Source organism: Lycium ferocissimum, chromosome 9 (genome assembly GCF_029784015.1).
Source record: "Lycium ferocissimum isolate CSIRO_LF1 chromosome 9, AGI_CSIRO_Lferr_CH_V1, whole genome shotgun sequence".
Lineage (NCBI taxonomy): Eukaryota > Viridiplantae > Streptophyta > Magnoliopsida > Solanales > Solanaceae > Lycium > Lycium ferocissimum.
In genome coordinates this window covers 58,308,580-58,325,796 of record NC_081350.1, presented here as the reverse complement: position 1 = coordinate 58,325,796, position 17,217 = coordinate 58,308,580, and the positions used below count along the sequence as shown (strand labels likewise).

General features: G+C 33.7%; 2 protein-coding genes across 2 annotated transcripts; one reads left to right on the top strand and one right to left on the bottom strand.

Moving 5' to 3' along the window:
• Positions 1–1,145: 1,145 nt before the first annotated feature.
• On the bottom strand, positions 1,146–2,360 carry LOC132032103 (uncharacterized). The gene is made up of 3 exons (XM_059421899.1): positions 1,829–2,360; positions 1,688–1,786; positions 1,146–1,579 (listed from the first exon to the last, which is right to left on the bottom strand). The coding sequence occupies exons 1-3, from the start codon at positions 2,358–2,360 to the stop codon at positions 1,146–1,148; spliced, it is 1,065 nt and encodes a 354-aa protein (XP_059277882.1).
• A 2,307-nt stretch (positions 2,361–4,667) lies between these two features.
• On the top strand, positions 4,668–16,444 carry LOC132031383 (cellulose synthase-like protein G3). Its single transcript, XM_059421317.1, has 6 exons — positions 4,668–5,340; positions 12,226–12,375; positions 13,084–13,209; positions 13,389–13,826; positions 14,592–14,939; positions 15,639–16,444. Exons 1-6 carry the CDS (start codon positions 4,783–4,785, stop codon positions 16,185–16,187), a joined length of 2,169 nt encoding a protein of 722 aa, XP_059277300.1. The 5' UTR covers positions 4,668–4,782; the 3' UTR covers positions 16,188–16,444.
• Positions 16,445–17,217: the final 773 nt, after the last annotated feature.

The following is a 17,217-nucleotide window of genomic DNA, read 5'->3' as shown; positions in this document are numbered from 1 at the left end:
GCGACCATGTTCCCTGAGCCCCATGCATGATTTGTGTTTCAAAAGTAAATATTTTGGTATTCTGGATATTGTACTTATTTTCTATACTTCTTGTTTCGATTATGATCCTGTTTACTGTATTTCATGCTTTGCATACTCGCACATATTCCGCATCGACCCCCTTTCTTCGGGGCCGCGTTTCACGTTCCGGCAGTACGTACGCCCACTTTGGTGATCCGCCAGCCTAGGACACCTATTCTCGCTATTTTGGAGTGCTCCTTTGTCTCGAGCTCATATTTTGGTACGTACTCTTCCGTTGTATATGCATATGTTCATTCGGGGGTACCACGGACCCGGTCTCCGTCATATGATTCCGTTATGACTCTTAGGGTCCGTAGACATATACGTGGCTGCGACCGGCTACCGTTCGTTATGTCCGTATTGATTTATGTTTTGGGTGGTCCCATTCGCCGTGGCGGCCTTGTCGGCTTGTGTTTGTATATTTTGGGATGTTGTGCTTTATGATAGCCTTACTGGCTTCTGTGATATATATCTGTACATGCGACACTTTGAAAATGACGTCTGGCCTTTGTATACGTATAAGCTATTTGTATACTGATTCTGGTTATTGGGTATGTACGAGTGTCCAGCTCGGGCACTAGTCACGGCCTACGGGGTTGGGTCGTGACATAATGGCAACGCAGAGTTTGGTCCGAATACACCGGACCAACAGATTTACTTCTCTTATCTCGGATCAGCCACATCCGGTGGATCCCCCCGATCTGAAGGAAAGACCGATCATACTCGTGCTCATTTGATCATATCATCGGCTCCCGATCTCACCAGTCTTCGCATATATCCGGTTTTTACCGTATACACTAACATTATCCAATTCCTATTCTTTGAGGTAAATAACTCAACATTCAATTAAGTGTATTATTGATAGGCCTAAGTCACACCATTGAGAAATAATAATGGACATAATAGTACTAGAGGGGATTAGTTACGTTCACGTATCATCACTTTCCAAATTAATAGTCCAAGTTTGCTATAGTACGCACCAGGCATTTTACTTAAAATAGGTGTATTACTATACGCAGCAAACTTGAGCCCTTTATATATATTGCCTATCTGCTAGTTTTGTCGACCACAAATCCAATTAGCATTTATCCAGCCCCTTGCAAGGCCATATTCAAATCATGTGTAATTGCCAACACTTTCAACATCAAATGCAATGTATACACAAACTCATAAGATCTTATGTCATCTACTAAACTTTTTGCTAGTGATCTCTCTTGATAATTTGAACCCTCCTTAGCAAGAACTCCAAGTACATGAATAATTGAGGAGAATAAACTAATAAAGTTACGCACTGTCTTAAAATGAGAACTCCAACGTGTATCCCCTGCCCTTTGAAGTCCAAGTTCTTGATTCAATCCACTTCCTGTATGAACTTCACCGAGCACTAGTAGCTCCTTTAATTTTTCTGCTTGATCATCTCTAAGCATCTCCCTACGCTTAAAAGAACCTCCAATAACATTTAAAACATTAGCAAGAATATCAAAAAATTGATCTACCTTATGATGCTTCTTTGCAACAGCTACAAGAGTTAATTGTAATTGATGAGCAAAGCAATGTGTGCAATATGCCGAAGGAGAATCTTTCATAATCAAAGTTTTAAGACCATTGATTTCTCCCTACATGTTACTAGCTCCATCATAACCCTGTCCCTGAATTTGAGATGAACTCAAATTATGTTCTAAAAGTAAAGAATATATCGCGTCTTTCAATGATCGTACAGATGTATCTTTAACATGAACAACACTAAGGAATCACTCAATTAGTTTACCCTCTTTGTTGACATACCGCAGAATAAGAGCCATTTGTTCTTTATGAGAGACATCCTTAGACTCATCAACTAATATCCCAAAGTAATCCCCATTTAAGTCTTCAACAATTGCTTTCACTGTTTCTTTTGCACAAGAACTCACAATGTCTTTTTGGATACTTGGACAAATCATGATGTCATTTTGTGGAGCATTTTCTAACACAACTTGTTTCACATCTTCACTCTTACCCGCATACCACTTTAAGAGATCTAAAAAGTTTCCTCTTCTTGTGGAAGTTTCACTTTCATCATGGCCTCGAAAAGGCATTCCTTCTTTTAAAAGAAATCTTGCAACATCAATCGAAGCATTCAAGCAAACCCGATATTTGCTTTTAGTTTCCTCCTTTTCCTTGTCAAAGTAAGTTAGAATAGATTGTGCTTGATTATCTAAATCTAATATCATCTTGAAACACCGATAATGAACACTATTCACTTCACCCACATGCTTATTAAGTCTTTCTAAACCCTTATTCCAACTTTTGAAACCATCCATTGTGAAAGGATCACCTACTTGTTTTCCATGTCCTCCCGTCTCATTTTTAAACAAGTAACAACATAAGCAAAAAGCTGCATCTTTTTCAATGTTGTATTCTAACCATCCCGAATATGAAGTGTCAAAACAATCAAAATGAAAAGAACGCGGTTTGTCACCAAAATATGTTAATGGAAAAACAAAAAGATCCTGAGTTTAGTTTCGGACCCTTGTTAATGTAATATCTCTTCACTTTATCACGTAGATTTGGGAGAATAATCGGAAATTTGTTTTCTTTTAAGCGAGGATCGGATTCAAGAGGACCCAAATCCAACATCTTGTCTTTACCTGATGGTCGAGAAGGATTGACATGATCGACGTTGTGAATAGATGGACATGGAGGAGAGCTTAGCGCAGGAGAATTTGAAGTGGTTTGAGGCTTAAAAAATTTTGTGATCATATCGATTCTCACTTCACAATTTCAACCTGTTTAAATACAAAATATTAATTTAATTCGGATACATTTAAAGCATCAAATATGAGCTTTGCAAGAAAATATAACATTAGGAATTTCACAAATTAGGTAGAACACTCAAATACCCCTGAATAAAGTTTATCAAATGCTCTCTATGATTTAAACTCTATTTATGGACTTCTGGTATGGAGCAACACTCGATACACTTGATTCAATGAGAAATAGGCTAAATTTTTTAGTAAAAGAAGATAGCTAGAACAAAAAGATGGCAATAATAATTAGTAAAATAAGAAAGGTATGGAGAATTGGAGAAAGAAATACCTCGAACCGGTATTATGCCTTTGTTGCGATTGAAGATGAAATATGTTTGCCTCACTTTGGTTCTGGACTTTGGTATGGAGATTGGAGATTGGAGATTGGAGAAATAAACTTTATTTTTTAACCCTAGCTTTCTTGTTTCTCATTTGTTTTGGTTTAATATTTGATTTGAAATATTGGGATTTGGATAAAAGTAATAATTTATTGGTTAGATATTTTTTTAGTTGACTTTGTAATTTTTTTTTTTTTTTGAAAAAGAAAGAAGAAGAAAGGTGTTTTGAAAAGGAAGAAACGTGTGAAAAAGAAAGAAAAAGAAACGTGTTTTCTGGAAAAGGAATAGAAAAAAAAAAAAGGTGGGGTTACCTTTTGCTGGAAAAAAAAAAAAGGAGAAGTAAATTTGAATTAAAAAAAGTAAGTCGACCGGGAATCGATCCCGCGTACATCGGGACAAAATTCCCTTCAGGTCTCCCTTCTTTGCCAGTGAACCATCGGCTATATAGTTGTGGGTTCCAAATTGATAATTGTTATACTTGACTATAATTTTCAATATAATAATAAGACCTACATTAGCGGATGTGGGTTCCCGAGAACCCACACCCGCCACTGTAGATCCGCCCCTGGTTATGCAGGTATTAAATTCTGGGGAGTTGCTAAATTGCCACACCAATTTGAGCCAAATTTGGCCACACTTATGTAAAACCCACTATAACCTCTATTAGATAATTTTAAATTAAGATAAACTTTGAGAAAAAAGGATAGAAATGACATTAAGTAAGCATAAATTATTAAATTTGACCTAAACAGTCATATGAATTTATCTCATTTGGGCCATTGTGGCCAAAAGACCTTTCCGTAAATTCAGCATAAATAATATCATGTTTGATAGCGGGTTAGGAGGTAAGTTATTCATGTATAAACTTAATACAGTGTTTGGTTTGCAATTTAGAAACCCACATGACTAATACATATATGTGTAAGTTATGATGAAATCTATGTATTATTTTATGCAGGATAGAAGGTGAAATAACTAATCTCTGCATAAAATAAAACATAAATTCCGTCATAACTGATCCATGTATTAGTAATGCTTGCATAACTCTAATTGGTTACCAAACAACCCCTTACGCTTCACATACATCACTTTCCAACTTATTAATAGTCATAATCACATAATGTCATTTTGAAATTTAAAAATTGCTATCGTACTTGTCAGGTACTCCCTCTATTTCAATTTATGTGATACACTTTTTTTTAGTCTATCCCAAAAAGAATGACATATATTTAAAAATAATTTAACTTAAAACTTCTAATTTTACCCCTAATGAAATTATTTACAACCGCACAAATATATATGACTTATTTTAGTCCATAAATTTTAAAAGTCTTCATTTTTTTTGTTAAACTCCGCATCTAATCAAACTTTATTACATAAATTGGAATAAAGGGAGAATAATTTTACTTAAAATAGGTGTATTGCTGTAAGCAGAAAATAGCCATTCACTTGATCCCTCCTCCATCTATATAATATGGCTGTCTGCTAATTTCATCGACCGCAAATCCAATTAGCCGCCCCATTACGGGATGCTGTCTTTTCAACTCTTCCTTTCTTCTCTTCTAACTATAGCTTGAAGATTATTTTCTTCTCACAAAATGGAAGAATCTTCTCTTAACTCCGTGAAAATAATGCACGGACGCAAATTATTCAACCGTGCATTTGCTTCTATATACGCATTTGCCATTATAGCCTTATTCTACCACCACACAGTCACATTAACTCTATCAATTCCGTCAATTTTCATGTTAATTTCTGATGTTATCCTCGCATTCATGTGGTTCACATCACAATCATTCTTCATAAACCCAATCTCTCGTCAACAGTTCCCCGAAAATCTCGAGAAATTAGTCAACAAAAATGATTTTCCAGCAATTGACATATTTATATGTACGGCTGATCCGTTTAAGGAACCACCATTAACTACTGTTAACACAGCTTTATCTGTATTAGCTTATGATTATCCGATGGATAAACTTTCGGTTTATGTATCGGATGATGGAGGATCGAAGCTCAATCTATTTGCTCTTACGGAAGCGGTTAAATTTGCAAAGAATTGGTTACCTTATTGTAAGGAAAATAAGATTGAGCAAAGGTGTCCTGAAGAGTATTTTCGGCGAAACCATACTACAAATTCTCAATTTCAGATTATTGAGGTAATTAAAAGCACTCTGATTAATTTAATTACTCTTATATGTGCTTAATTATTTGTCCATACTGGAACTATATTACTAAACATGACAAGCACTAGTCTGCTCTTGGACTGGCTCGACTCGGAATACAATTTTTCTGACTTTAAATAACTATTCCCAATGTTTATCGAAATTACTGGTGGTAATTTAGTTTTAGCTGTTAAAAATTAAAATAGTAAAAAATCACTTAACTATGACTAATGAGATAATTTATAACTATATGAATATTTATTATATCTTTCGTTTTAATTTATGTGATACCCATTCCCTTTAGTCAGTTCAAAAAATAACGACATTTTTTTATATTTAGTAACAACTTAACGTTAAAATACTTATTTATTTTAAATAAAATAATTTTTAACCACACAAATATCTATAGTTTATCTGAAATCACAAATTTGAAAAAAAAATCTTTTATTTCTTTAATTGCTTATTCAGTTAAACACTTTTACGTAAATTAAAACAGATAATATTTATTTTGGAGCATAAATTTTACAAACGTTTTTTTCTCTTAGATTTTATGTGATGTGACAGAGAATAAAAATAAGGCTCAAGTAGTTAAAACGCCCTTAAACTTGGCGCTGATTTTTACTTTCGTCCCCAAACTATTCCTAGTATTAAAAACACTCCTACACTTGGATAAATGAATTTAAAAACGCTCCCGAGCTCATGGACCTTAGCAACGTGTATGCACTCGCGGTCTAGTTGGACTTTTTAGCTGATGTGTGATCCACGTAGACTAATTAAAAGCCAAAAGAAAAAAGAAAAAAAGGAAAAAGACTTAACAGATTAAAGTCTCCCTCTATCTCTCAAATTTTCCATGGAATTGTTAGGGTTTAGTCTAGAAAACTCGATAAAGTGGGGATGTAAGGATCGCTTCTGTTGGTTCTGAAAATTTCATACCCAGATCATCATAGAGTTCGCCTTTTTTATTTTTTATTTTTTTTGAATTTTTTTAAATGCTTCCTTTCTTTCTTTCCCCATTCTTTCTTCTTCCACCATTCTTCTTCAAACCCCATAAAAAGACATCAAGTAAATCACCATAGCCTCATCTTATTATTTTTCTACAACAGTGAAAAGAAAAAGAACAATGACAAACTAATCTCTAAACAAGTTAGCAAATAGCCGTCCCATCTATTATCTTCTTCCTCTGGCATGGTTGGGAGATAACCCATTATCTTTAAAGACCTCATACGAATCATAAATTTGCACATACTAATGATTTTGGTAACAAGTGAAATGTCAATTCTTGATTTTTTTTCTTTCGATCTCTCATAATTTTGATTTTAGTAATAACTGAATTTGACATATTAGATTGAGTTTTGATGATGAATGAAGTCTAAGAGCCAGCTATCCATTTAGTCGTACTTCATATTACATTATATAATATATTAGGTACTGAGTAATCATTAGGTAGGTAATCAGAAAACACACTCAAGAATTAATTTTGAGTTCGAACTTGAGGTGTATTTTAATGGAGGAACACATAAATAGGGAAGAAATGGTCTTTTTAGCAGTTGGGTTAGGGATAATTAAAAATAAAGGGATATGTAAAAAATGATAGGGATATGTAAAAAAAAAATAGTTTTTTTTTTTACTGTTGAGCTGCTTATGTGGCAATTTTTAAACCCTTTCACGCGCATAAATAAGTCTGAGACCACTTGCTATCCCAGGAGACAGCTCGGGTGCATTTTTAAATTCATCTATTCAAGTGTAGGGGTGTTTTTAGTACTAGACATAGTTCGGGGACGAAGTAATAATTCACGCCAAGTTTAGGAGCGTTTTAATCACTTCACCCTAAATATAATTTTCAAAGATGACGAGCCTATGACGAGGACTGGCAGATGGTTGGGACCAGCTACCTGACAACGGCAGGTCCGACTTTTTTCTAATTTAAAAGATAACGTGCTTAATTACAATTTTACTCCAACTCTATACTTGTAGATATTATCGCCTGTCTCATTTTTCACTTTATTACCATTAAAATTTCTACCTTCTCTCAGTATCATATGCTTAAGCTTTTAAATTTCTAAATCTCTCAGTCTCGGATTGGTGAACTTGGAATAATTTTTCCTCCCTCCACCTTTGGTGGGCAGATTCCTAAATCTCTTAAGTATTAAGATGTCAAACGTAATCACACAAGTCAAACTATCAGAGGTCACCATTGAAAATGGCATAAGATTCTCTTCGATTATACGGTGTTTTTACGTGCCAAGGAAAGTGAAAGGGGAAAACGCCCACATCATTATCAAATGATTTTCACCAACCGACACTAGCACGATATTGAAGGAACACATAAATCTATACAAAATAAATTGTGCTTAAAATATAAACGGGAAACTTACAAATCCATTGGGTAACGAAGCGAAAGACTAAAACGAATGGTCGATTGCAATATAATTGCCATACATATTACAACTGAGCAACCACCTTATGTTGCAATCTAAATCCTAAATCTGTACGTAGAAAGAGAGCACGGCATGAGAATTCTATCTCACGTATATTTTGATCATACACTATAGGTAACTTATATAGAAGAAACTAAGTATATTTATATAGAAGAAACTAAGTTAGCAGAAATTACTAAAATTATTGTATTCTATCTAGTAATAAATAAAGACAGAACCAGAGAGGGAAGCTTTCATTTAAATGAAAAATGTGGCAACTATATTTTTAATAAAAAGCTTTGGGATATACAGGAAAAAAACATAGTACTAACTATAGCTGTCATAACTCTTTATCTTATAGAGTTTATTCTCCAAAATTACCTCGTTAATTTACTCCACCAGTCCACCATTAGTTATTTCTAAAATTTATTACTATAAAAAAGCCCTGAACTATTTGAGGTGAACATACCTCACCTATGTTGGTTTTTTAAAAAAGAAATGTAGGAAATAACAGAGAAAAATATACTGCAATGCAGTCAAACAGAATTATATTATTTATAATTATATTATTTGTCATAACTTTAACTAACTATCTCTCATGAGATAATAGTCAAAATACCCCCCAACGTTTGACCAAAAACGCCAACTACACACCTTGCATTTATAAGAAAAAATGCCCTTTTTTTGAGTAAAAAGATAATCATAAACTATGCCTAGAATAACTGCCACATAGATAAATTTAAATTCCCTCCATTTTTATATCTTTAATTTAACAACTCAAAATATACATTATAAATTTAGAGGCTAGGATAGTGAATCGTTTTCCCAAATATATTTCAAGGAAAAAAAACTAATCTAATTAATAATAAAGCAAATTTATTTAAAAGCTTTGATTTAGGGAGAAAACAAAGTTATTGGAGCACACCAAAGACAAATATTCTAACACTCATTTGAATTTTTTTTCCGAAAAAAAAAAAAAAGGTTGAAAATTTCTTGTTAAAGGCGATTGAAAGTTCTTGTTTGGAGACTTGTTGGCTGAATTGACTTCGTGAAGAAAATTATTAGAATTTGGCGAAAACTTGAAGAACACCAAGTGGGTTTCTTTAAATTCTTAATTGTTTGATCAAATTTGGATGAACTTTGTTCTACTTGGTATTAGGAAGCTTTCTTTCACATTTGGATTTTTTTTGGATCTATATTTCCAAGATGATGATGATGATGATTATGAAGGAGAATTGGGCATGTGTTTGGATCTTCGAAAATGGAGTGTGGAAAATTGAGAGATTTTTTTTTGAAGAAGAGTAAATGGATTTGGATTAAATGAGAATTTTTTACCTCTCATTTTAACTCGTGAAAAAAATCTCATGCTGTAGTGGCATTTTGGTCAAATTAAATATTCGAATATATTTTTAACTAATTCGAATAACAATTTAAATCCTTTTTCCACCTTGGTTTTGGGAACCGCAAATTCTAGACAACACTTAACAAATTTTAATCTTGATCCATAATGCGGCTCTTGATTATCAACAAATTCGGCATGTGTTTATCTCTCGTTGGATTAAGAACATCCGCATCAAATTAAAATTATTTTTGTAACAATTTAAATCCTTTTTTTAAGTGGACACTTAACAAATTTTAATCAATATCGTGCACATAAGAACATCCCTTTTTTTAAATGCAGTCCTTTCCTTTTGCAAGAATATAGTCATCATTCCCGATTCTGACTTTCTTGTTTTCCATAGACATAATAAACTCTTTAAAAAGATGTTTTTCATATGTCATGTGGTTTGTACAACCCTTTGTCAATCATCCAAAAATCAGATTCTTGATTGAAAAATATATTGTCACAAACAAGTGGTCTTCTTCTTTTTCATTGGCGACTTGGGCATCTACTTCATATTTTGGAGATTTGTTTTTTCAAATCACTGCTTCATGACTAAGTTGATTGCAAATCTTGCACTGTGCATCTAACCTCTTCCAATATTTAAATGGAGGATGGCCTTTTTTGCCACAATGCTGACAAGGTCGGTGATTTTTATTTTAATTATTACCTTTGCTTTGAGTTTTGTGGTTGGCTATCAAGGCTCCTTCAACCATACCATCTTGCCTCATAAGCCTCCTTCGCTCTTGTGCCTGTAATGTATTTAGCAATCTGCCAAGGTAATTATGGACAAAACTTTTGTGTTTTCCAAGGTAGTTGTGTATACTTCATATCTTTCAGGCACTGTAACAAGAATTTTTTTCAACAATTCTTGAATCTTATATTTAGGACCCGTTTGGCCGTGATAATTTTTCACTTTTTGTTCGAAAAATTAATTCAATTTATTTGGAAATCAACGTTTGGCCATGAAAATTCCAAATATAACTTGAAGTTCACCATGAGAATTATTCACTTTCAATACATTCAAACACCCAAATATTCTTTGCAAAAACTATAACCAAACACAACTCCAACTTCAAAATTTCAAATAAAGTAAAAAAAAATTGATTTTCATGGCCAAACGCCTACTTAGTGTCAAGCAACCTTACCTTGTTAACAATGCCAAGAAGCATGTCTGAGTAGTCTTTGACGGTCTCAGATTCCTTCATCTTTTGCAATTCAAATTCCCTTATTAAATTAAACACCTTCATGCCTCGTATTCTTTCATCTCCTGTGTATTCCTCCTTCAGATAATCCCAAATTTCTTTTCTTTGTTTTGAGAGCCATAACTCTCGTGAAAATTGTTGTAGATATACCAGCAAACAAAGTTGCTTTCGCCTTTGATTTTCTGATTTTCTGTTCTTTTTGGCTTTTGATCTGGGTCACGGTGAGATTATTTGGCAGCGGAAGAACATCATAATCCTCTTCCACGGCATCCCAAAGATCTAAAGCCTCAAGATAAGTCTCCATTCTTGCTTCCTAGAGATGGTAATTCTCACCATTAAAGACAGGAGGAGCTATTTGAGAAAAGCCATTTTCAGAATCCATCTCTCACAGGTCCATCAAGAAAATGGCTCTGATACCAATTCTTTGGTTTTTAACAAAGAAACATAGGAAATAACAGAGGAAAAAATACTGAGAGAAAAATATACTGCAATGCATATTATTTAGCTATATTTAGCTTGGCATTTATAGGGAAAAAACAGTAAAAAGATAATCATAAACTGGCTTCGAATATCTTTGTAGAGTATATCTTTAACTAACTAACCTAGCCTGGAATATCTCTGCGGAATATATTTCTAACTAACTAATTACTAACAGTAAAACAAAGTTATTCAAAAGCAGTAAAACAAAGTTACGGCAGTCCAAAAGAAAATATTCTAACAACCTATATAGTTACTTTGACTTGGTTTAAAAAAAAAAAATTTTAGTGCAAACTTTACTATCAACAACTCCCAAGCAGTATTTCCATGTTTGATCACACATCCTTGATCGACACGTTTATTTCATAAACTCAATTCCTTAAGAAATTCTTAATTTTTGCACTTGGAATTATAGCTTGTTTGGCCAAGCTTATAAAAACAACTTTTTTTCAAAAGTGCTTTTCAAAAAAGTACTTTTGGCTAAAAGCAAGTTGTGTTTGGCCAATTAATTTAAAAAGTACTTTTGATTAGCAGTTGGTGTTTGGCCAAGCTTTTAAAAGGTGCTTCTAATTGTATTTTTCTTATAAGTACTTTTCAAAAAAGTGCTTTTGAGCAAAAACTATTTTTTTTTTTTTAGCTTCTGCTACTCCCCAAAAACACTTATTTTATCCCAAAAGATTGGCCAAACACCTCTATTTTTTAAAATAAGCAGTTATTTAAAAAATAAGCACTTTTGAGGGAAAATAAACTTGGCCAAACAGGCTATTAGCTTCGTAACCATTGATCATCAGTCGTCTGCTACAAACATGGTTCTTTCAATGTCTGCGTAATATTTCAGCAACCTTGTTAACATCATCACCAGTTCCTCTAGGAGACATGTTAAGAACTTGGTTCTTGTGTAATGTTTGTTAATCATCAAAATATGAGATCAGCTCAGCTCAACAAAAAAATTTGAGTAAAAAATAAAAATGACACTTCATCAAGTACCACATTTCTAGAAGTAAAAAATAAACTTATTTGTCTATGGATCGATGCACTTCCTACCCTTTCCTATAAGAGTCATAGCCAACAAATACTCATTTTCTTGCTTTCGGATCTTGGTTCTAGTAAATTTGATAACACAAACATAACCAATTGGATCATTTATTTCAATTATGTGGTAAAATAAAAGTAATCGCAAAAAGCGAACCAAATGGACAAAATTGAAACCAAAAAAATTTATACTATAATGGTTTCTTTGATTTTAAAATTTTAAAAATCGTCTGGTTTGATTTCCTTTTAAGCAAAAATCGAGTCAGTATTCCGAACACCCCTACTAAGTATATTAATAATAAAAACTAATATGCATATGTAAGTATATGATATAACGTAGTTTCTAACTTATTATGTCATTATATAGAGCTTGTACGAGGATATGAAGATGAGGATAGAGAATGTTGTTGAAAGAGGTGAGGTTGTTGAAGAGTGTATTACCGATCCACAACAACGTGCAGCTTTTAGCAAATGGACCAAAGGATTCACTCCCAATGATCATCCCGCTATAATCCAGGTTTTTCTCATTAGCTAATTCTTGTTTTGTTTTTCTCTTTTTTTGTTCGTGTGTATCATTCCCCAATATTCCTTTTGGATAATGAGAAATATTGATATTTTTACCATCTTTTGTGGATTACCAGTCCATATCAACTACAAGAATAAAACGCAATTATTTTTTAAGTAACATAATTGCTCAAAAAGTTGACTATATTGTGCATTATTTTGTCAGATTATGCGGCACCTGTTGATGTGCATAAATTAAACACTTCTTTTCAATCACGTGGTACTCAACCACCGATACAAGGTGCTTTTTTGTGCTTAGGTAACTAATCAATTTCGTACATAGTTTACAATCCAATATAATTTTATGGGCAATGAATTAGATACCTCTTGGGGTTTATGACATTCATGGACTCATTTTGTCTAGAAGATGAAATATTCTTTAAATTAGTTGAAGTTGAAATGATGAACTAAATCATAAAACAAACATTAATTTTCAAATAATATATTTTAAGTTGAAATGGAAACTATAAATAAAATTTATGGCCAACCGAAAACTAAGATTAAAATGTTTGATTCATGGTAAGAATTACTACATGCTAATTAACATTTATCTTCATTTACTCTTAACAATGTACGTCTAGAGGGTATACCTTACTATCAAATGAACATGCTGGAACCAGCAAGGTGGACCTGTTTTTCATATTTCTACTCTTTTAAGCAGGTATTATTGGAAAGTGACAAAGATAAAGATATCAAAGGTTACTCAATTCCAAATCTCATTTATGTATCAAGAGAGAAAAGCACAACCTCACTTCATCATTTCAAGGCTGGGGCACTTAATGCTTTGGTAAGATACAAAACCCAATTTGTAGTATTGTGATCATTGATGCTCACCTAATTTATTTGTTATAGAAAATATCTTGATTCGCCGCCCCACTTGATATCTTAAATGTTATTTTGTTTCGCTTCTCAAGATTCAAAATAAACTGAGTACTAGCTTGATTTCCTTTTTGTTCTATCATGCAGCTCAGAGTCTCGGAAGCGATGACAAATGCACCATTAATTTTGACCCTTGATTGTGACATGTACTCAAATGATCCCCAAACGCCTCAACGCATCCTTTGTTACTTTTGTGATCCGTCAATTAAGTGTAAATTAGGGTACGTTCAGTTCCCTCAACGTTATCATGGGCTCAACGAGGACGATATATATGGGGGTGATAATGTACGTACATTTCGAATTTCACCTACGGGCTTAGATGGGCTGGGTGGCCCGGATAACTGTGGAACTGGTTGTTTTTTCAACCGCCGAGCTCTTTTTGGTAGCCCATCATCAGTTACTTCACTAGGACACTCTGAAGATAGCCATATTCGCAATATATGTATCTCCTCTGTGTCAGTCATAGAGCAGGCTCGTCATGTTGCTAGCTGCAATTATGAGTACTACACCGATTGGGGTACCAAGGTATGAGGTTAAACATTCTAAGTCAAAAAACTTTTTTTTTGGCCTGTCAGCCGAAATTTATTACGGGTGCTAGTCAAAATATATACACCAACTATGTATGTAATATGTATACAATATGTATATTAGATGTATATTGATACTTAATATACTTAATATACAAATTATATACATTTGTCGGCTATCATTTTCTAGGGCGGCCCAAAAAGTAAATTTTTCCCTAAATAAAGTTCAATGAATATGTTCTTCAAACTTGCATTTGGAATAATTTATGATATTTGTCATTGAAGAGGATGTGTCACTTTTCAGTTTAGAAGGTAAGTGTGTCTAATATGGGATAAATTAGATTCGGGGCCATTCAATGCTTATAGGTTTGTTCGAGTAAATTCCTTGTATGGCCATTCAACTTGCAATAGATTAAGAGCTATGTCAATTCAAAACTCAAACTTAAGGGACTAGTTTGGACCTTTTTTTCTCATTTTTAAAGGGGCTTTCAAGCAATTGTTACTTTGTAAGATGAATGTATAAACTTGAGTGACTTTATTGGGACAAAAAAATGATAAATGACTATACTAGGTAATTTTATTAAGGTGAGTGACCATATAAGAAGTGGGGTTGGAAGTATAGTGATCCTAGATATGTTTGTTGGAGTGTGAATTAGACTTGAGATTAAGCCAGAAAGTTTAGTTAATGAACAATGATGAATATTCCAGTACAAAATTTCTTTTCTTTTCTTAGCAATGACAATCACACATCTCGAATTTTCAGATGGGGATCAAGTATGGAACACTTGTAGAAGACATATTCACAGGTTATATGATGCAATGTGAAGGCTGGGATTCCATATTTTGCAATACTGAAAGGCCTGCATTTTTAGGTGAAGTACCAATAAATCTAAATGAAGTACTAAGCCAGGTTAAAAGATGGTCTTTTGGACACCTTGAAGTGTTATCCTGTAAATACAGCCCATTAACATTCGGAACCAAAGCTCTGGGAATTTTAAGGGCTAATTGCTACATACACTATGTTTTATGGCCAATTTGGTGTATACCGGTCACTCTGTATGCCTGCGTTCCACAACTGAGTCTGCTCAACAATATCTCCATCTTTCCCAAGGTACATAATCTGAAACCTTAGCCTATTTGGCCAAGCTTCCGAGATCTGCTTAGTTTAAAAAGTGTTTTTTGTCAAAGTGCTTTTTGAAAAATATTTTTGGAGAGTAGCAGTTTGTGTTTGGCTAACTAATTTGAAAAATACTTTTGTCAATATTAAAACAATAATTTGTGTTTGGCTAAGGTTCCAGAAGTGCTTCTAGGGCAAAGATATTTCTTTTATGTTCTGAGAAAACAACTTCTACTACTATTCAAAAGTATTTATTTTGGAAATTGCAGCCCAAGACCTTTAGTCATTAGTTTACAAAAAGGCCAACAAATGTAAAGGTTTTATATATTTATATTTAAATATACATATACTATACACATAATATACTTAATTATATATATATATATATATATATATATATATATATATATATATATATATATAGGTTTTGTATATTTAGGTAATTAAGTTTGGCCAAAGGTGCATAAACGAAAGTATCCCATTTCTAAACGAAAGTATCCCATTTCTTTTTCTCTAAAAGCTTGTCAAACACCTTTAACTTTTTAAAATAAACACTTCTTAAACACAGGCACTTTTAGCTTCCCCAGAAGCTTGGCCAAACGGGCTAGCCTTTCCTCTATATGTTCATTTCATTCCGCTAGCGTAGAAATATAGGACAATTGAGTTTATAACTCCTTCTGGAACTTCTGACAGGTTTTTGATCCATGGTTCTTCTTGTATGTGTTCCTGTTCTTTGGAGCCTATGCACACGATTTTATACAGTTTATGTTGTTCGAAGGCACTATAAAAAGGTATTGGAACGACCAAAGAATGTGGTACGTGAAGGCATTGTCACCTTATCTCTTCGCCTCAATTGAGTTCCTAACGAAGAAATTAGGCATCACGACGAAAGGATTCAACGTTACAAGCAAAGTAGCAGGCCAGGATGAAAGAAAAATGTATGATCAAAGCGTCTTCACGTTTGGGATTCCTTCACCTATGTTTGTGCCATTAGCAACGATATCAATCATCAATCTGATAGCATTTCTCAGAGGAATTGCGACAATTATTTTTAGGATGGAAAGTTTAGATGAGTTCTTCGTCCAACTATTCATTGCTGGATTTGCAGCTGTGAATTGCTTGCCTATTTATGAGGCAATGTTACTTAGATCTGATCATGGCAGGATGCCTAAGAGGATAGTCGTTACTTCTGCTGTTCTTGCTGGGGTGCTCTGCATTGCATTTTCTTTAATTGTAAACTGAAAATTCCTTTGGCAAAATCCTTTAGTTGTAAAAATAATGCCAACGGATTCAGTTTTCATGAGCCCTTAGCTTCCAAAATATTCTTGTGTACACCTGGGAAAAAAAAGAAAAAAAAACTGTCTAACTTGGGAGGATACCTCCATTACATTTTGTATACATTGAGCTTCACAAAAAGATGCTATAAACAGTGTTGTGTGAAGTAACATCATCGCTAACTAAGGTTAGCATCATTAATTATAAAACAGTTATTTTCTGTTGATCAAGTTTCATAATAGCCTTCAAACTTGACCTCTCCCTGCCACCCACCATGGGTGTGTTAGCTTTACCAATGGCAATTGATTGAAAAAAAAAAAAACTCTCCCTCTGTCTCTAAGTTGGCTATATCATCAGCAATCATATTACCCTCTAGGTATGTATGGACAAAACAACAATTACCATCGCTTGAGAGATGAATAATTTGATTAATGATATGGTTAATATGCCAAGGAACCTTCATTTTTTGTTAATCATGTCAGCTATCAATTAGGAATTAGATTCAACTATCACATTAGAGTAGCTACTATTAATGCACAATTTTTATTCCCGGTAACAAAGCTTTGGCCTCGGTCCTATTGTTACTACTAGGGCCATAGTACTTAGCATAATCTAGGATACAATACCTCAGACTATTCTCAAGGACACCCCTTCCTCCAGAGTGTCCTGAATTACCTTGACTACGATGAACGATCATCAATGTTTAATTTTAACCAATGTTCCTCGAGTTATTCCACCTCACCAACTGACTGCTAATGACCTGCTTTGCCTTCTCAAATGATGTGCAAAATGCATGCCATGGCTAAGGTAAATCATATACTTATACACTTGTTGAATGATATACTTGCAAGACAGGTGAGTTTTTCAAATTTGGAAACACCTATTCTTTCATATCTTTAGTCTACCAGTCTAGTTATCCCACCAAAAAGACAGCATGCATTTACCAATAGACAGCATGCATTTACCAATCTTCCATAGGACAATTTTTTCTGCAACA